Source organism: Pomacea canaliculata, linkage group LG1, assembly GCF_003073045.1.
Source record: "Pomacea canaliculata isolate SZHN2017 linkage group LG1, ASM307304v1, whole genome shotgun sequence".
Classification (NCBI taxonomy): Eukaryota; Metazoa; Mollusca; class Gastropoda; order Architaenioglossa; family Ampullariidae; genus Pomacea; species Pomacea canaliculata.
In genome coordinates, this window is record NC_037590.1 from 41,661,514 (window position 1) to 41,682,223 (window position 20,710).

Below are 20,710 nucleotides of genomic sequence, written 5' to 3' on the forward strand. Positions count from 1 at the left end.
GACAAATATTTCAGCCATGTATCTTAAGCAAGAATATCTTCTCAGTCTTTTGATAGTAACTGGAAATTGAAACTTGGAAGACTGCTAACGAATTAAAAGCTCACAAAGTAAATCAAAATCACTCTGATGGCTGTTCATGTTACCAGGCTTAAGAAGAAAAAATACATGTTTTACACGATTCTGTGACAGGTAAAGCACAGAGTGTGGTATGCTAATAAATTTGCTTATTCAGCATTAAAAATTGTTTCCATTATTGATTTCAGATGGTCATGGCCGAACAAGTCCCTCTGATGCACAGGTGGCCTTGGAACTGCTTGATGACAAACAAAATGATAAAAACAAAAAGGAGGAAAAGCCCAAAATGGTTGGACCATTGGAAGTCGTATGTTTCATTCGTTATTTTGTTTATTTTCATAGTCTGCCCATTATTGCATTATTGTAACCTAAGAGGATGTACTCTTTGCTGTAACCGCTATACATTACACAAACCCAATTATCAGCCTTTGTGAAATATAACTGAAGTATAATTCGGGTGAAATTCTGCTGAACCTCTTGTAGTTCATAGTTAAAATAATTGTCACAAAAAACTGCTTTACAACAGGAAGGGGAAAAAACCTAAGAAGTTTGCTGTGATTGTACATTTGGGTGTGTGCATGTCTACAGTACAACAAATAGAAGGAAGTAAATGACTGAAAAAGTATTTTCTGGTATCGTAGAATTGTGTTTAGATACACTGGTATGTTATATTGTTTGTAAATCAGAACATCTGGACAACTGCACTTTTTATTAGCAAAGGATCATTTGCATGTTAGAACAGGAACTCCCAATATTGCAAAACTATATCAATTATGAATTCATGCAGAACTGATCTTCTTTTTAAGTAACAATGTAGAGAATTTTTTCCAGTGGCCCTTCCTTTGAGCAACCATAGTACTTGAACTTGGAAAACAAAATTGAAATGAGTGTTAAACCATGCCATTAAGCAGCAGCGTACAGTGCGACCTTCTAAATTGCCATTTTAATGTCTTGTGAGAATTAAACTAATGAACTGGAAGATAGCATTGCTAATGCATAATCTATTTCATGCTAGGATCCGTTTCTTTCTCTTCGTGTATCTGTATCTTTATATTGGGGTTCTGACCATTTGTTAACCAAATTTTGTGTGTGTGTGCGTGTGTGCGTGTGCATGAATGCATTTTTGTGACTTTGTGTTTTTCAGTTTCGTTTTTCAGATAAATGGGACCGGCTGTTGATGATTGTGGGCTTATTTTGTGCAGCAGCTAATGGAGCTGCTCTCCCAGCCATGATTATTGTTTTCGGTGACATGATTGATCTGTTTGTCAACTCTGGGATTGCTGACGCTTTTATTAAGGACATAAGTGGCTTTCTGTTTGCTCAGAATATCACTTCAGAGATGTTGTCTGAAAATCCAAAACTACTTTTGTGAGTTCTCTTTGTTCTCTACTTGCTCCTAACCTTAAACATTCCACATGTGCATTCTGCATTCACACACACACACATATATGCACCCACATACATGCACATGCACACACAACACAAATACTAATGCAGTGCACTCTCCCCAAGAACCTGCATCATGTTTACTTGCACTAATAAACATGTTGAGATGTCTGCATATATGTACATATATTCATTCATCTGGCCTACGCGTAAAGAATTACTGGCATTCACATTTGCACAGTAACACAAGCACTTGATATGCTGTTTAAAATTACAGGTCAGTTCATTTAGTAATTTTCTGTAGTATTCATGATGCAGTTGATTTTTACAGATCTCTCTGTCCCAACATAACTGATTTCTACGGTGGAAACATCACCTGTAAGCGTCTGGATATGACGGAAAAGCTACTCGACAAAATGACTGAGTTTGCAATATACTATTGCAGTACGTAATTTTTGGAGCCCAGTGGCTGCTTAGAATTTTTCTTTTCACAAAACAGATTTTTAGCTAGCAAGATTTGCTAGGGTCAAAATAATTCCACCACAATGTACACCAGCTGATAAACCACGGAGTTATACATAAAACTCTGTGGATAAACAAACTGTTTATGGTCAACCAGAGCATAATTCTTGTTAGATGATTGAACTCAGCACATGATACTGTCTTACAAAATAGAGTGATTAACCCTTCCAAACTGGAGATAGTAGCTTTCAAGTATCATCTTCCATAAAATAAGTTAAAACTCTAACATTATGACTGTATTCACCTACATTTATTTTAAGGGCTTTTGACTTCTTCTTTCTGTTCATGGTGGCTTGTGTCTCAAAAATAGAAAAAGTTAACTCCCTTGGAATTTGGGAAGTAACTCTTGTATTGAACCCAGTCACTAAAAAAAAGCATTGCCCTCTATCAGAACTTTCAAATTCTGGAAAATCTCACTTTATGTGTCGTAATATATTAAGGAAAACATTTTATAGATTACTCACAATGGCATTGTGTGTGTGTGTGTGTTGGCTGTTGTAGTCATTGGTGTGATTGTGCTAGTCTGCGGCTATGCTCAGGTGTCTTTCTGGATGACGGCATCAGAGCGGCAGTCCCATCGCATTAGGAATAAATTTTTTTACAGTGTCTTGAGCCAAGACATTGGTTGGTTCGACACACATGAGACAGGAGAACTCAATACTCGCCTAGCAGAGTAAGTTGGAGAATAGTTTCTACACTACTCTGCTTGCTTAGTAAGTAGAAAAGAAAAAGTAAAATGATTTTTTTTTTTAACTGTGGACCCACACATTCAAGGTACAAATTACAATAACAGTAAATAATATATATATAATACAGGACACTAATACATGTAGTTGATTTTGTTGGACAAGACTTCGTCCCATAGTAATTGATCCATAAGATTTTATAACTGTGTTGACTTGAGAGGGTTGATCCACAACTGTTCTGTGCAGGACACTGACTTAGACAAGCTTGTGGATTAAACACTGTTCTGATAGCTAGCATGATGTTAGCATGATGGCATGAAGTAGATTGATGAAAATGTGATACTGTGCAGGGACATTCTCAAAATACATGATGGCATTGGAGACAAGATTGGCAGTCTATTCCAATTTGTAGCAGGTGCAATTGCTGGTTTTGTCATCGGCTTTTACTATGGGTGGAAACTGACCTTGGTCATTCTGTCAGTTAGCCCATTGTTGGCGGTCTCTGCTGGTGCTTTTAGCAAGGTTTGTCCTTATCATCCACTATTAAGTTTGTTGTGCTTTCTTCCATTTTTTTAAAAGAAAGTTTAGGTATACATTTGTGGTGCAATGTGTTTATTTAATTCTTTTTTTCAATTAGAGATGAGGGCACCTGTTGTTGTTTACTTACATGTTGTGCTGTGATTAATGTAGATTTTTTCTGAGGGTATTCCATGTGGCTTTAGTACTGATGCATCTTGAATGAAAATGTGGTCATGTGTTTATACTTTGTATGGTTTAATTACAAATCATATTTTGAGAAATACAGAAAATACTAAGAAGAAAACACAGACCTGTTCAACATCCAACACTGTGTTTTGTTTATTTATAGCTTTGTGTCTTGATTACCAGGTTCTCTAAGTTATAATTACATCATGTAATGCTCTTTTGGTTTTTAAGCTTGCTTCTACCATGACGAGCAAAGAACTCTCAGCCTATGCCAAAGCAGGATCTATAGCAGAGGAGGTTTTTAGCTCCATTCGCACAGTGGTGTCATTTGGGGGACAGGCAAAAGAGGCAAAGAGGTGGGTTGTATACATACCAATGGCAGAGTGAAAAATGTATTTGCGTAGGTATAAATAATGCTCATCCATGTAGCTGATTATAAACTTTATTATGAATAAGCACAATCTCATCACATCACCTAATAAGAAAATAGGGAATCTGCATTGTTTTCTGAATTATAAAAAGGTCAACAAAGTTAAAAATAATTTACAGGTATGCCGATAACCTTACTGAGGCTAGAGCTTTTGGCATAAAGAAAGGTTTTACCAATGGCATGGTCATGGGCATCGTGTGGCTTATCATCTTTGGCTGCTATGCACTGGGTTTCTGGTATGGTGGTAAACTGACACGAGACGAGCCAGAAAATTACTCCATTGGCAAGATGCTAGTGGTAAGCTTTCATTCTCTAACATTTTGTGCTTGTGGTATGATTTGTACGTGTGTGTGTGTGTGGATGCATGCATGCATATGCATTTGTGTGTATGGGCATGTGCAAGAGAAATCAAAGAGTGTAAAAGAGACAGAAACAAAGAAAGTGTGGAACATGATAGCATTAGCATTGACATATCCATGTTTGAGAATTTATGGTTGCAGTGCCCAATGCCTAGTTGATGGATGTTGTATTTCTTTCTGCAGTACTTTTTGTAATATCTTGATGCTCTTTTTCCTAGGTGTTCTTCAGCGTTCTTATTGGTGCATTCTCTCTGGGAAATGCTAGTCCCAATTTCCAGACTTTGGCAAACGCACGGGGTGCTGCCTACACCATATTCCAGCTGATAGATCAGGTGGGGTTAACATGCAACTGCACCTCAAGAAAATAGTTTACATATCCTCTGCATTTACATTTATACTTTGTGTCTTGTAACCAGTTTACATCTTGACTGTGGAATTCATGCTTGGATAAGTGTGTGGATAAAACCTATAGACAAGACCCCAAATCACACAATGGACTCCTGACTATTGCCACAACAAACGTGTATTCAACCGACCAAACCAAATGCAAATCAAACCATCCAGGGATATAAAATTATAACAATTATTCCACAGAACCAGCTACATTAACAAATGAAAAATATGCTGTTGTACAATTTTTGTTTTCAATTGAATTTACAGCTGAAATCTTCTCAGACGACACTGTAGATTTTTTTCTTGATCTTTTCAGCTGCGTGTAATTGTGCCTGTTATAAGGATTGGCATTAACAGCTATACCCTTGATAAGGGGTTAAATGCTTTGATTCACATTGTGGTGGCACCAGTTTCAGCTGGTTTTTTTTTTTAAGATGATTAGGATGGCTGTATAATTTTTAGGGCGTAAGATATATGAGAAGTAATAAGTATTTCTACAAACTGTTTACTTAGAAATCTAAAATTGACAACATGATGGAGAGTGGTAGAAGACCTGAGTCAGTTCATGGCACAATAACATTCAAGAATATTCACTTCAGCTATCCATCAAGGCCAGAAGTTAAGGTAGGTAAAGTTCTGTGAAAGTCAAGGATACAATGTATAGTAAATCATACCTTTTCTGGAAATAACCAGTGGACAACAAAGGAAGACAAACATCCACGGGTAGTTCTTGATTCGTTCATTTATGATATGTTGGTAGAAGAGATATTTCTTCTTTTGTTTATCAGCACATGCTGATAATTTCTTAATAATTTATTGACCTGTAGGTACTGAATGGCTTAAACCTTACAATCCAACCAGGACAGACAATGGCACTGGTTGGTTCAAGTGGCTGTGGCAAAAGCACCACAGTGCAGCTCCTGCAGCGTTTCTATGACCCCCAGGAAGGACAGGTGAGGCAAAGTTGTTCCACTGACTATGACATATATGACAGTATTCAGATATCCTTAATATAACTATTTTGATTTCACTTAGTTTCTAGTCAATTATTTTATTGATTTATTTCTTTTTAATCAGTAGAAAATGCAGCTGTTATTTCCAGTGCATGCAATTCTTATGATTTGAAGATGAAATGTGTCTAACATTGTCTTATGATTACAGGTTCTGCTGGATGGGATTGACATCCGAGAGCTAAATGTCCGCTGGCTTCGCAGCAACATAGGAGTTGTGTCCCAAGAGCCAGTACTTTTTGCTACAACCATTGCTGAAAATATTCGCTATGGTCGTGATGGGGTCACACAAGCTGAAATAGAGCAGGCTGCTAAAAATGCCAATGCTCATGACTTCATCATGGCTCTGCCTGAAGTAAGTTATTTGCTCTTGTTTCTGATCAGTGATAGAAAATACAAAGGTACATGCAGGTCTTCCCACATTCTAGAATACCATTTTCTATAGGCCATAGATGCTGTAAATGTGGTTGACTGCAGCTAGAGCCTAGATTATGGAAGGGAAAGCCCAACCCTCTTTTCCTGAAAAATGAAGTACCCATTTCTTCAAGGCTGCTGCTGGGAGAATGTGGGGAGTAATTCAGCCACAGGTCCTATCAGGCCTCTGCCTCAACAATTATTGTATACTTTGTTCTTTTTCAATAATATTCTCATTTGAACTTATCACAGTTGGGAATGAAGTGACAACATTTGGTCAGTGCTTTGTATGATTTATTGTATGTGTCATATTTCAGAAATATGAAACCATGGTTGGTGAGCGTGGTGCTCAGTTGAGTGGCGGACAGAAGCAGCGTGTGGCTATAGCCCGGGCCCTGGTGCGCAATCCCCGTATACTCTTGTTAGATGAAGCAACATCAGCTCTGGACACTGAGAGTGAGAAAATTGTTCAGGATGCCCTTGATAAGGTTGGTTAATTTCCTTTTGTGTTATGCTGGTTTTTTTTTTTAAACTTCATGTTAGAATATCCAGTATGATGCTCATAATGGTTAATACACTTTTGACTATATTAAAGAGTATATCTAGTATCCCACTGAAAGTGAAATGATTCCATTAGTCTGTCATAATCTAGATCAAAATATTTTAGGGTTTATATAATGGCATTGCTTTTGTCCCTGCTACTGTTAAAAAGGTTTTGTTCACTGTAAGTTTTTTGTCAGATAATGCCATGTCAATTCTGACCTGTTGTTTGAATCAGATGGTGTTTTTCATTAAAAAAAAAAAAAAAGAAAAGAAATTGGTATAAACATCAACATTTTCAAAATGTCAGAACTGTCTCAGAATTCACCTTCTACATTTTCTTATTGTTCCTTTCCCATGACTGAATTAATTGTAAATCAATAACTTATTTTACATTATATAATAAGAACTTCTGTGTGTAGATATATGTTAAGCTTGTTTCATACATATAAAGAACATCTTATATTTTAGGCAAGCAGAGGGCGGACCACTATTGTCATTGCTCATCGACTCTCGACAATCAAGACAGCAGATAAGATCTCCAGCTTCAAGGATGGTGAAATCTTTGAGCAAGGAACCCATGAGGAGCTGATGGCTAGGAATGGAATTTATCATCAGCTCGTTACAAATCAGGTACGAAAGTGTGCCCTTGAAGACATGCTCAGAAGTGGCCCATTCAGCATTAACTAGCTTATCATTGTATGGTTACCATCATATGATTTAATTTCAAAATTAAATTTAATTATGTTGTACAGATATAGTTATGGATAATCACAAAACTGAAGAATTTTACTGAAAGAAGTCATTTAAACAACACTCAATCACGTGAACAAGTTCAGTAACAGCATTTCTTGCTGCTTGATTTTTGCATCAACCCAGTAATAAGTTCAGGCATATTTTTTGCATCATTCTATCCATGTTTGACAATTGGAAGGATGTAGAGAAGGTAAAGAGTAAAAAATATTTGCTTAAATTTTTTTAATGTGCACAAAAATGTAATTTTCTTTTTTAATCATTTTTAGACAAGAGATATATTTAATATATCCAAATAGATAAATGTTTTTGAAATCATTTTTCCAGACCAAGGAGCACAATAAAGATGAGGATGAAGGTAAACTTAAAACATTATTTACAATTTTAAGTACAGAATGAAAAATAAAAAACAGGTTGTTTTTGGCATGGGGATACTACTTATTCCCTTATCTATGTTAACAAAAATTGTTTTCCTTATCATGGGTGAATTTATCATTTGTTTAGAGATGTAGTAGAACTATATCTTCTGCTGTTAATTTTATAATTGCATTGGTAACATATAGATCATTGTTTATATATGTTTAGACTTATTTCTTGTGCTGTCTTATTTATAAATGTCTTATTTCTACAATGCTGCCAGATGACATGGAGGAAGAAGGTGACAATATTTTAAACAATGTCCCAATTTTGCATTGTCCTGAACTCTTAACCTCCTCTGCCCTCAAAACTATTTTATTTTGGACAGTACAATTTTTAGTGAACTGCTCAATCTCAAAATAAAATCTGTATACTTGTTTTACCAGTCATACAAATATAACAGTATGTGTACATTTAAATGAAAATATAAAGAAACGCTGCTTATATCTACTTTTTAGACCCCAAACTACAGATAGTCCTGTTAATACTGTTATATACCATTTTTTCCTAATGGAATAAACTTCATTCATGAAGAAAGTGAATATGATTTTAAGACACAGTTGGCCCAGAATTTAATATATATTTTTTTTAATTTAGCAGATGTCTTAAGACTTGCATAACCCATAATTTTTTTATCTTGTGTATTTTTTATAATTCTTATAATAATTTCAAGAATCTTAGCAAGGGTCATGCATATTAATATATTATGTCCGTGACATATTTACCCCTTCTGCTTTCTTAACATAAAATAATAAAAATAATAAATACTGTTTTCTTATAAAAATGTCACTATGCAATTAATCTTTTTATGACTTAAGCTGCATTTAACACTTTAATCTGGATCTTACCATGAAAAGTAAATTTATATGTGGCTCATTTGACAGCAGTTTGTCCTAAAGTTAACAGATCACTCATCAAGCACTAACAGTACACTATAAGATTCAGCATGTTAACTTGGAGGTGTTTAAATGATTGGTAAAATAATTTTATGTGGGCAGTTTATTGGCGATTACTTTCAAAAGAGTAATATAAGCTAGCAAACCAGTCTATTGTATTTATCACCTACATATTTTAGTTCATTCCCCTAATGTGGAGTTACTACTGATATCTGGTATCAGAATAATCAGAGTATACCTGAGATATCAGTAAAATTGATGTCACCTGTTGCTTTAGCCACTTAATTCCACTCTTGACCATTTATTTCACTTGTTTGTTTCTTGTATGTGTGTGAATTTGTTTTGTGAATTTATGTGTTTTGTACAGCTGTATGTGTGTGTTTTGTACAACTGTGTTTGGATGTGTGTGTGTAGCAGGGTAAGATGCGGTTCTCTTCCCCAATCTTTCCTCAACAACAAAACACAACGCTTTCGTGGGTTCTAGATCATTTACTCCAACGCCAGTTGATGGTGCTGGCTATGGCGAAACTCTACACAACACACTAGCGCTCTGGGTGGAATGTGCTCCCATCTCTGCGCTGTCTCCTCACGAACTCCCCCCCCCCCTAGCCTCTTCCCACGACCTTTACGCTCCACTCCCCACAAACACACCCACACACCTACACCCTGTCACTAGTCGACCCCCTCCCGCTCTCCTTCGGTCACGGGGTTGTCACCCGGCCAGTGATTACCCCCTCGCCACCCTGTACCTTCCCTGTGTGCGTGGGTGTGCGGGCCATCTTCCATCCTACTTCTATCCCACACTATTCACACTACCATATATGCACACACATATATTACTACACTACATAATATACACTCATTTTTTTAACAAGATGCATGAGCACTTTAAAAAAGTTTTTGTAGCATTAAAAATTTACTCAATGGCTTCCTTCCCATTCCTTCCCCAACCCCTTATTTGCAAATTTATTTATTTATTAATTAGGTTTTGCTTATCCAATTAATTTGTTTCAATTTTAAAAATTGAGAAAGATAAAAACATTTAGGGTTATCTTAAAATATCTCAAATGAAAACAGTGGAAAAGGACATATATAGTTTGAAGGTTGTGATTTTTGCCTAGTGGTCTTTTTCATCTTTTGTGTAATTGGGGAATTCAAGGGCAGATACAAAATTAAGCTAGTTAATTTTTTGAAATATGTAATAAATTTTCAGATGAAATTGAGGGTTTTGAGCGGATTGGATCAGGTCGTAGAAGTGCACGCCAACTTAACCGTATGATGTCTGATGATGGTAAAAAACTGGAACGGATGCTTAGCGCAGAGGAAGAAAAGAAGAAGGAAAAGAAGGTATGTCATCTATTATAGAGATTAGATGCTTATTCTCTATCTAAGACTGCATGATATTCATCAGAATTACTGGCATTTAATTAGAATAAGATGGTGGAGTGCCTTTTTTTTTTTTTTTTAACATTGTCATCACCATCTTTTTCTTTGTGAAATCATCTTTATAGGAGGAAGAGAAGCTGCCTCCTGCTCCGTTTACCCGCCTGATGAAGATGAACGGCCCTGAGTGGCTTTGGATTTTGTTTGGCTGTATTGCAGCTATCATCAATGGTGGAATCCAGCCTGCGTTTGCCATCATCTTCAGCAAAATCATTACTGTAAGTTGTCCTGCTTCTTCTCTCATCAATTGTTGCGAAAGCTGTTTTATTTCTTAGTGCATAAATTTCATTTCAGAAAGGTAATCAGTAGTGGTTCTAGTGAAGGGTCAGTGGCAAAGTACTGCAAGTGAAGGATTCTCCAGCCAGCTTGGAGTCCAGTAGAACATAAGTACAGTGCACAACAAAGCAAAAAGGAAAAATTGTTTACAATCATCAGCGGTGTTCACAGAAGCAGCTAAAACCATCCCACTAAGTGTGAAACCTAAGTGAAAATGATTTGTGTTTGTGTAACCTCTTAACTGCAGCTGTAAAACATTCTTTATTTATTCTTAAGAGACAGAGATGAGTCAGGTGTGGATAATGTTGTCTGATTGGAGTTTCCATCAGTTTCTCAAGTTAAAGAAATGCCAGGATATTCTTGATGTCGAACCTTGTCTACCAGTTTCTGTAACCTACATAGTAGTTTATCCATTTCTTAGACCAGCAAAAGTTATTCACATAGTCCCACTAAAACACAAAATATCTACAAGACATTTATAATACTTTTTTATTATAACTATTGGAAAAATAACAAAGAGTTCAAAGAAAGTGTTTCTGATGAAGAGTTGAACTTAAGCTGCATGGATGCAAGTGAATATGAGAAATTTTGATGCTTAGAAATATATTTTGCTTCTGTAGAAGGGGGAAAGAACACGTTATGACAGTTCTACACTTATTGTGCAAAGCTTAATTAAACTCCTCTTTTTGACAGAGACAACTCTTGAATGTTTGAATCCTGTGCAGGTCTTCTCAGAGTTGGACACGAACAAACAGGAGCACGACATAATGATGTACAGCCTCATCTTGGTCGGCTTGGGTGTCCTCTCATGCCTTTGCATGTTCATGCAGGTTCAAGTCATTTCCTGAAGTTTTCTATTCTCTATATGCTCCCCTCTAAAAAATACATACCTGATTTAAATATTATTTTGAAAATATGTCCATATTTGTGTCTCATTCTTAAACCAGTGTTAAGTTCTTGGTGTTACATTGTTTAATAATTGTTTTTTGATTCTGTGATTTTCTTTTGTTTTAAAGGGGTACTTCTTTGCAGTATCTGGGGAGAATCTGACAGTACGTGTTCGAGATTTGACCTTCCGAGCAATGATACGACAGGTTCGTCCTTTTAATCTGTGCAGAGAGAAACAGAACAAAATATGCTTAGAATTTATTATTGAAGTAAATCAATGGGATATGCTGCAGTTTAACTTGTAGGTGTTACTTTTCTTTGTCTGGTTTGTAATTAATTTTGCATACTTTGTGCAACCTTTCATTACAGAGCAAACTAAGAATTTATTTGTTATTTTTTTGCAGGAAATAGCGTGGTTTGATGATAATGATAACAACACTGGAGCATTGACCACTCGGCTGGCCACAGATGCCTCACAAGTGCAAGGGGTATGTAGCCACAGCACGTAATCTCATCACTTGCTGTTCCTTTCTTCACCTTCTCCTCTCTGCATTCCTTCATCTTCCTGGCAGTGTTCATTGTTTATGTACGTTTGTATGCTTGCCTGATTGTGATACTCTTCTCTGTTGTACAATTTTACTACCTACTCCCCTTGGCCCTTGTATCTTGTAGCATGCATTGACTTTGCCTTCATGTGGGTAAATGGGCTCTGTTATCGAATGGCGACATCGAGAATGAAGGGTAGTGGAAGCATGGAAGTATTGCAAATTTGATTTCAAGGATAGTTGATAGCAGAAGCACTATAAACTCCAGTCGCTACCTCTCCAAATGGTTTAAGACAGGGGTGGGCAATTAATTTTCCCAAGGGGCCGCATGAGAAATTGGGATGGTTTTAGAGGGCCGGACTAATATAGTTAACTCAGTTTTACCCAATACTGTATATATAGTATATATACTGGTGGGCGGGCCGGTCAGAGACAGGAGGCGGGCCGGCCGCGTATCTTTTATTCCTAAACGATGAAGCAGCTTCGGAAGCCTTCGGAACTTCGGAAGCCTTCGGAAGTCTTCGGAAGCGTGACGTCAGTGACCTTGCACACTTCCCTTCTAAGCCAACCTCCGCTTCACTCTTTGAAAGCTATGAAACTTGTTCTGGGGGACTAATTCTACAACTTTTAAATACTGTGAAGGGTGACATAAAGTGAATTGTGACAGGCAAAATAGCTCAAGGCCTTAAACTGATGACAGGTCAAGGTAAAATCAATGAGGGCCCATCCAACACGAGCGACACGATGTTTCTACAAGTACGTTAGATTGCAAAGCTTAGTGAGCTTCGTCTCTGTAGTCTAGTGGTTAAGTGTGAGGCCTGATGATTGAAAGTAGGTGTGTTGGAATTTTGGTATGGTGATCGTTTTTATTTTGCTTTGGAATGTTTTTCGTTCTCTAATATGATCAATTTTCTATCAAGCCTTTCATTAAAACCTGTTGATTGCCCAGAGAAGTCATGTAATCTAGCTGCGTATAGTCTTAAAAGTGATATAATGTTCTCAAATGTTCTTTACTCAATTTTGTTGAAGATTCAACAGCCTTAAATAATTGCTGATGAACCACTATGGTATTCCGCCTAAATTCATAAATAAATAAATTTTACTTTCATAAGTTTTAGATTCAGAAATATAAGTATCACATCAAACGAAAAACATTCCAAAGCAAAATAAAAACGATCGCCACCCCAAGTTTCGAACACACCTACTCTCAAACATCACGCCTCACATGTAACCACCAGACTACAGAGGCGAAGCACACTAAGCTTTGTAATCTAACGTACTTGTAGAAATATCGTCTGGCTTGTGTTGGATGGGCCCTCATTGATTTTACCTTGACCTGTCATCAGTTTAAGGCCTTGAGCTATTTTGCCTGTCACAATTCACTTTATGTCACCCTTCACAGTATTTAAAAGTTGTAGAATTAGCCCCCAGAACAAGTTTCATAGCTGTCAAAGAGTGAAGTGGAGGTTGGCTTAGAAGGGAAGTGTGCAAGGTCGCTGACGTCACGCTTCCGAAGGCTTCCGAAGTTCTGAAAGCTTCCGAAGCTGCTTCATCGTTTAGGAATAAAAGATACGCGGGCCGGCCTTTGCCCAGGTCTGGTTTAAGATGTACTTGGCTGCCACCAGGCTATAAAGAACCAATGAAGTCACTGATGGAGTTGAAACAAATTAAGGATCATATGAGGGTTGTTCAAAAAGTTCTAAGCCTGGCCCAGAAAGAAGAGCCATAGCTGAAATTTTTGTTGTGGTAACACACTACCTCTTATAAAACTATAAAAATGAATACAAATTTCTGTTTTAATTTGTGTGGGGGTGAGGCCCATACAGAGGTGAAGGGTAGTGTGACATCTAAAAATGGACAAAACAGAGGCCCAAGCAGTCATAAAAGCGTCGGCTGGCAAGGTGATGACTTCTACTTTTTGGGATTCTGAAGGTGTAATCATCATGACAGACTCTCTGGAAAAGGGAAAAACTATTAATGGAAAGTACTATGCATCAAAATTAACATAACTGAAGAACGCTGTCAAGTTGAAACGCAGATGGAAGCTGAGGGCAGGTGTGCTCTTGCTCCAGGATAACGTGCACGTTCACTCTGCTAAGGTTTCCTGTAGAACTTTTTTTGAACGAACCTCATATATACAAAATAAAGTGGCAGCAGACGAACCTTCCAGGCTAAATCCTAAAACAAGGCTTTTGCAAGTAAGTATTTGGTTAACGTTGTGCTATCAACAAGAAGAGGAAGAGCAGATGCAAACTCTCGTGTTGACAGAAGTGCAAAATATAAATAGCACAAAAATGCTTCTGACTACTTAAAATGAGAAATGGGATTTTAATCAATGTTTTCTTGATCACCTGTGCAGGCGACTGGCATCAAACTTGGCATGATGATTCAAAATGTCGCCAACATGGGCACAGCTCTTGTCATCTCCTTCATATATGGCTGGCAGTTGACTCTGCTTATCATCGGGTTCTTGCCATTCATCATTGCTGGTGGATACATGCAGATTCGCATCATGGCAGGCGTTGCAGGAAGTAACAAAACTGCTCTAGAGGAGGCTGGAAAGGTATTTCTTTTGATTTGGTGGCCTTGGCCTTGTAGCTGACAATGTTCCATGTTACACATAATCACATGCATGAGCACTTACATAAATGTGTGCTTTCAAATGTGTTTGATCATGCAGTAAACATGTGAAACATGATTTTAAGTACAAGTTAAATACTCCGAAATTTATTAGTTGTAAAAAAGTTTTGTGTCTACTTTTCCAGCAGTTTCATTGAAACTATAATCTGTGAATTTATAGACTGCTGCTACTACTACTAATTATAATAATTAGCTTCTTAAGGATATGTTTTACATAAGCATTCTTATTAAAGTGTATATCTGGGATTTTATTTTGCAGACAGCAACAGAAGCCATTGAAAATATTCGCACAGTTGTTTCCCTTGGGCGGGAGGAGACCATGCACAAACGATTCCTGGGTCATTTGGAAACACCATACAAAGCAGCTTTGAAGAAAGCGCATGTTGTTGGCTTTGCCTTTGGTTTTTCACAGGCTGTGATCTACTTTGTCTATGCTGCTGCCTTTGTCCTTGGGGCTTACCTGATTCAGGAGGGTAAAATGGTCTTTGGAGATGTCATGTTGTAAGTAATCCATGTGTGTGTGCACTCACACACCAGAGTTAGTGTGCGTATGTGTTTGTGCACAGAGAAGTGTGCACTTGTTTATATAGAGAAAGCAAGAGAGAGTAGGGGTTGTTGGCTGTAAGAGCTTGCATCTAGATATAGGCACTTATAACAACAAAATTATTCTAGCTCAGTTTTTTTATGATGTGAAACATGTTCAAGGGTGTTACTTGTATGTTCTCCATATAAGGAATATTTGATGATGTTTTCAGGGTTTTCAGTGCCATTGTTTTTGGTGCAATGGCACTTGGCAATGCCAGTGCATTTGCCCCAGATGCAGGCAAGGCACAAGTGTCAGCACAGCGCATCATCAAGCTGCTGGACAAGCAACCAGTCATTGACAGCGAGTCTCAAGATGGAGATAAACTACAAGTAAGAGGAAAATCCGTTCTCTAGTGCAAAGTATTCATTATTTTTTTTTTTAATTATTAAAATGGGAGAGTAATGTTTTTGAAAGTACAAAGTAAAATTCACATATAGTTCAGGTCTACCAAAGATAAAATTATCGAACTTTAATGAGGAAGATAGAATTTTTTGCATATACCAAAAGAATTGTTCATGTTGATTTATTTTTTTGAGCATTTATATTTTTCAGATTTATTAAAAAGTAAACCTATTTTCATTAACTGACAGAATTTAACAGGCATGTAAGAAAGGAACAGTGGACTGGTGTCAATTGACTAATAGTTACTGTGCATCTGATACAGGGCTACACATCAAATGTAGTATTTAAAGATGTCCGATTCCACTACCCAACCCGACCAGATGCCAAAATTTTGCAAGGGCTGAACGTCACGATCAGGCAAGGTCAGACAGTGGCTCTAGTTGGCTCAAGTGGCTGTGGCAAAAGTACAACAGTTCAACTTATTGAACGTTTTTATGATGCTGAGGAAGGGATTGTGGTAAGCAGTCACCTCTTCTTTAGATGTAATGTGAAAAGTAAATTTAGTGTGAGATAGCCACAAGTAAACGACTTATCTTCTGCAAGAAGTAATGGATTATACCAGTGGTTGCAAAAGGCAAAGAATTCACAGTACAAGTTTTGAGAGCTCAGAAATAATCTTTTTTTATAATTACTGGGCTACGTATGCTATGTGTACACTGACTTAAAATTGGAGGAAGGTTTGTTTTTTTTTTTAAATAATGAAAGACTGCTAAGTAAGAATTACCTGTGGTCATCCCTTATGCTTGTGTATCTGCAGTACTTGGATAACCACGACATCAAGAATTTAAATGTACAGTGGTTGCGAGCTCAGATTGGCATTGTCTCACAAGAACCAGTGCTGTTTGATCGCAGTCTGGCAGAGAACATTGCTTATGGTGACAACTCACGGGTCATAGGCATGGATGAGATCATTTCTGCAGCTCGTGCAGCCAACATTCATGAGTTCATTGCATCGCTGCCTAATGTGAGTTATACTGGAGTAAGAATTGATAGCATCAATATGTTTTTTATGAAATCACTCTGTACAGATTGCTGAGGAAGAAAGCTTTTTGATGTGGTACATGTTTCAATGAACATCATCATTATTATTATAATGAGATTATTTTTATAAATACCTTCATTAATTCCAGTAAGTCTTGTGTCAAAGTTTGGCTTTTTTTTCTTGGCTGATTTCAGTATCAGTTGTACATACATGCCAGTTTCCATGTTTAGGGCTATGAAACGCTAGCTGGAGATAAAGGGGCTCAACTCAGTGGAGGGCAGAAGCAGCGGATAGCCATAGCACGTGCATTGGTCCGCAACCCTCGCATCTTGCTTCTGGACGAAGCAACATCTGCTTTGGACACAGAGAGCGAAAAGGTGAGAAGAAGAGAGAGTATTTTTGTGTGCGCGATGTTTCATGTAGGGTAGTGTGCATATGTTGTTGTGTGTTGTGTAGTTCCCACACTTCATTAACCTGAGAAGTTTTTGCTGCATGTAGGTATAGAGCTCGATTCTTATTCATGTCTTTGATTCTTCAGGTGGTGCAGGAGGCTTTGGATAAAGCCCGGGAAGGCCGCACCTGTATCGTCATAGCTCACCGTCTGTCCACAATCGTCAATGCTGACAAGATCTGTGTTATTCGTCATGGCATTGTTACTGAAGAAGGAAAGCACGCAGAACTCATGAATAAACAAGGATTCTACTACAAACTGAATATGGCCCAGAGCAGACAGAAATAAAAATAAATACCCTGAGGCTGTGTGTGTGTGTGTGCGTGCACATCCCTGTATGTGTTCAATCTTCAAAAGCCATGCAGACTTTGGCCATGTGGAAATTGACAAACACTTCTCCAAATTATCACGAGGAACAGAATTGCTTAACACATGCTGAAACTTTTTTCTGAAAGATTTTCTTGCATGACAGACATGCTTACTACCTGTGTCTTGACATTCAGAGGTCTGCGTTTTTTGCCTTTCGACAAGATCGCAGGAAGAATGCATCGGTACTTCTGTTCATTATGAAACAAAATGATTATTCTTCTGAAAACTCTTTTGGCTGTTGAGAAGACGTAACCGAATGAGTGATCATATCATTAACCCTTTATCCTAAATGGTGTTTCAGGTTTGTCTTTTTGGGAGATGAGAAAGTTGTCTCCCATAGCAAAGAGGGTGTCTTAGGAAAAATGTCAGTCTGAACCCAACTATGATCATGGGAGTGAAATGTTAGGAGCATTTTTGGAAATTGATGTCTTTAATTGATTCTTTTTCATCTGATGACATTCTCGTATCAATAATTTTTGTGTTCCATACTGATTGTTTTATCGATGACCAATATTCTTGTCAATCACTTTCTAAAAAAAACTAAAAATTGAATAAGTACTGAAACAAAGAACATGCATTATAAGAACTACATGGACATTTTCAGGTTCATCTGACTGGCTGGCCTTTCAAATACTATATATTTTACATGTATAAACCATAAAGTTTTTAATAACAAGATCTTGCCTTTGTCCATTCCATTCCATTTAATGTTTATAATGTGTTTAGTCATAACTACGAGCCCTAACAATACTTCTGAAATATTGCACTATGCTCCACATTATAATTTGAACTTCACTTTTGTGTTATGTCCATGTGTTATGTTATGTCCATGGTTATGTTAATTTTTTTTTAACATTGTTGACAAGAAGGTTTTTTTGAAACTGAGAAATAGAAAGTCAAACAAATTAAAAAAACTAACAAACAATGCTAGGTACTCACTGAAACGTACCATTTTTTCAGAGAAACAAATGTGTGGGCTGCATCATTTGATTCTTGTCTTCATTTTTTAAAAACTGTTTTCTAAACATGATTTGATGCTTTTTCAGATTGCTTTAAAAGTTGAAGGAAATACTAGAAAACCACAGAAAAAAACAGGTATAAAAGATTTTGTAATAAGTCAGTAACTTCTGAAAATTTAACAAGAATGTTTTGTTTGAATGTTGTAGGTATAGTGTTCTATGTGAAGCAATATATATTTTTGTACTATTTTTTATTTATTAGGAACATGATTCTTTACATGACTTGTTGACATTTCAGCTCTTTCATCATAAACTTGTGATACAGAACTTTATTATGATTCTAGAACAACACAACTGCTGTTTTTTTTTTTTACATAAAAAAAGGGGAGGGACTTTGCTCAATGAGGAATATGTCAAACTTCTTCCCTCAACTCTTGAGCTCCCGAAATTCAGATTTTTTTTCAATACTGTTTGAATGCCATGTTGTCTCAATTCACAAGCAGGAACAATTGTATTAGTGTGAAATTAGAAGGAACAATTGTATTAGTGTGATGCTGAAAGGCCTAGACCCGCGGTTCTCAAACGACGTGCTTACAAGGGGGGCGCGAAGGTGGTCAGTTTCTTATACCGGTATTAGTGAAAGTAGCTTACATTGCTGGCTAAGGGGGGCGCGCGGATGTACCTTTGTTCGTCAAGGGGGCATCACAACTAAAAGGTTGAGAACCGCTGGCCTAGATTTTGTTGATGGCAATGAGAGATGTTTTCACTTTAACAGTCTTGTTTAAAAAAAGAATCAAAAGGTCAGGTTAAATGATGACGGGTAAATCATATTTGACTTGCAATCAGCTTTGAATATGATTTTTTCATGTTTTAATAATTTTAATTAGTGTATATAAAAGAATATTTGCAGAAGCACAAAAATGTGTATGTGTGTGTGTGGGTGCATGCATGGGTGAAAAAAAGGGCAAAATGTATGCATTAACTTGTTGATTTTATCAACTGGATTACAGATCAACCTGATAATGCCATTTATCTCACTTTTGTCAGCAGAAAGTTGTTTATATCTATATATATCTCCAGTATAAAGCAGTAATAATAATGTCACATAAATCATCTGATCACATTTAAATCAGTGATGTTTCTTTCTGTAACGTGTGGGGCACCCAATATGCTCTTTTTTCACAGATTCAATTCTCTGTTGTTGCTTTCTCTCATACACTTCACTTAGAAACTGTTGCTGGGTGCCTTTCTTTCATTCAAAGGCTTACGTTTCTTCCTCATGAAAGAACTCAAGTGACAACTATGCCTTAGTATGGGAAAACAATCTTGTCAGAATTAGCTCAAATGACGACTATGCCTTAGTATGGAATAGTAACCTTGTTGGAATTACTTTTGGTCACTCCATATGCTTAACTGGCAAGGTTACTGACAACATGCTGACGAGCACTTAAAACAGAAGAGAGAGGTGAAATGAGCACATTAATAACATTATTAATTTGCCTACTGTCTTTTTGTCAGCAGTAAAGTCGTATGTAAAGATGCTAGAAGTGATGAAACAGAATTGAATTGTGTGCCCATATTGTCTCTGCTGCCTTTGTTTGTTCATAATTGTTCATCAGAATATCAGTGACACAATTGTCTGCAATAATACCAAAGAGTGTGAAGTCCATAGATTTTGGACCAAAATATGCCCCGTGATGTATTGTGATTTTTAAAAATTGAATTAGAATTATTGTGTTCTGATTTATTTAAAGTGACAAAGGCTAAACAAAAGAATTTTGACCTACATGCTGTTATTTTTGACTGTTATTATGGTTACCATGGTTCTCTTTTTAATTCATATGGCGATTGATCATTTTTATGCTTGTTTTTTCTTGGTGTCTTTTGTTTTTAGTATGCATGTATACCATAGACGTGATAAAGTCTGTGATGTGCACATTTATTTTGAATGTGCATGAGGTGATATATTACTCAGTGTGTATGTGCCTGTATGAAGTAACCTTTGTATGTTTGTGTGTGTAGGTATAAAGTGTGATGCAGAAACATTTAGGTGCTGTCTATAGCAGCAATTTGTCAAGTTAATCTATAATTATCATAAGAAACGAATCTCAAACAACCTGCTCTTTTCAATTTCACCTTTGTTTTTGATAACAAATTCATTTTATATCCTTTGTTAAATGTTATTCCACAAATTTTCAGGCATAATCCATTCATAGCAGACAGTTTGTTGTATGTTTCTGATATCATTGCCTTAAACATTTGGCGAAACATCAGACTGATTCTTTATCCCCTTTGTTCATCCTCTCTCTTTTTCTTCTGGTGTTAGCTTTCATTTTTTTACTTAGCCAGTGAACATTAATTATTATTAAAGCAGGTGTTTATGACAGTTTCTCATGTTAAGTAAGTGATGAAAACCTCACATGACCATACACCTGTATTTTATGTAATTAAACTTGTTGATAATGCAGGGCAAGGGAATTGTGGCAAATTAATTTGTGTGTGTGCTGGAGCTAAGAGTTAGGTGTGAATGCTTGAGTGAAGGTTATAGGTTCTGTTCGTAGTATCAGACTGTCTCGTTAGATA

At 36.8% G+C, this 20,710-nt stretch overlaps 1 protein-coding gene across 7 annotated transcripts in view; it reads left to right on the top strand.

Moving 5' to 3' along the window:
- Positions 1-20,594, top strand: part of LOC112565030 (multidrug resistance protein 1-like) — a 31,341-nt gene extending 10,747 nt beyond the window's left edge. For 6 of the 7 annotated variants that reach the window (XM_025240276.1, XM_025240260.1, XM_025240291.1 and 3 more), the window contains 27 exons: positions 264-382; positions 1,220-1,443; positions 1,793-1,905; positions 2,485-2,656; positions 3,020-3,191; positions 3,606-3,730; positions 3,924-4,101; positions 4,382-4,495; positions 5,070-5,180; positions 5,384-5,509; positions 5,718-5,921; positions 6,298-6,468; positions 6,992-7,153; positions 7,601-7,631; positions 7,914-7,931; positions 9,800-9,933; positions 10,098-10,247; positions 11,031-11,135; positions 11,322-11,399; positions 11,598-11,681; positions 14,098-14,301; positions 14,638-14,879; positions 15,134-15,293; positions 15,629-15,823; positions 16,124-16,330; positions 16,579-16,725; positions 16,887-20,594. In XM_025240276.1, the coding sequence (XP_025096061.1) occupies positions 264-382; positions 1,220-1,443; positions 1,793-1,905; positions 2,485-2,656; positions 3,020-3,191; positions 3,606-3,730; positions 3,924-4,101; positions 4,382-4,495; positions 5,070-5,180; positions 5,384-5,509; positions 5,718-5,921; positions 6,298-6,468; positions 6,992-7,153; positions 7,601-7,631; positions 7,914-7,931; positions 9,800-9,933; positions 10,098-10,247; positions 11,031-11,135; positions 11,322-11,399; positions 11,598-11,681; positions 14,098-14,301; positions 14,638-14,879; positions 15,134-15,293; positions 15,629-15,823; positions 16,124-16,330; positions 16,579-16,725; positions 16,887-17,087 (3,947 nt within the window). In that variant the 3' untranslated portion in view covers positions 17,088-20,594. The remainder of the gene's footprint in view (positions 1-263; positions 383-1,219; positions 1,444-1,792; positions 1,906-2,484; positions 2,657-3,019; positions 3,192-3,605; positions 3,731-3,923; positions 4,102-4,381; positions 4,496-5,069; positions 5,181-5,383; positions 5,510-5,717; positions 5,922-6,297; positions 6,469-6,991; positions 7,154-7,600; positions 7,632-7,913; positions 7,932-9,799; positions 9,934-10,097; positions 10,248-11,030; positions 11,136-11,321; positions 11,400-11,597; positions 11,682-14,097; positions 14,302-14,637; positions 14,880-15,133; positions 15,294-15,628; positions 15,824-16,123; positions 16,331-16,578; positions 16,726-16,886) is intronic. The other variant, XM_025240300.1, reaches the window with a different exon arrangement.
- The last annotated feature ends 116 nt before the right edge of the window (positions 20,595-20,710 follow it).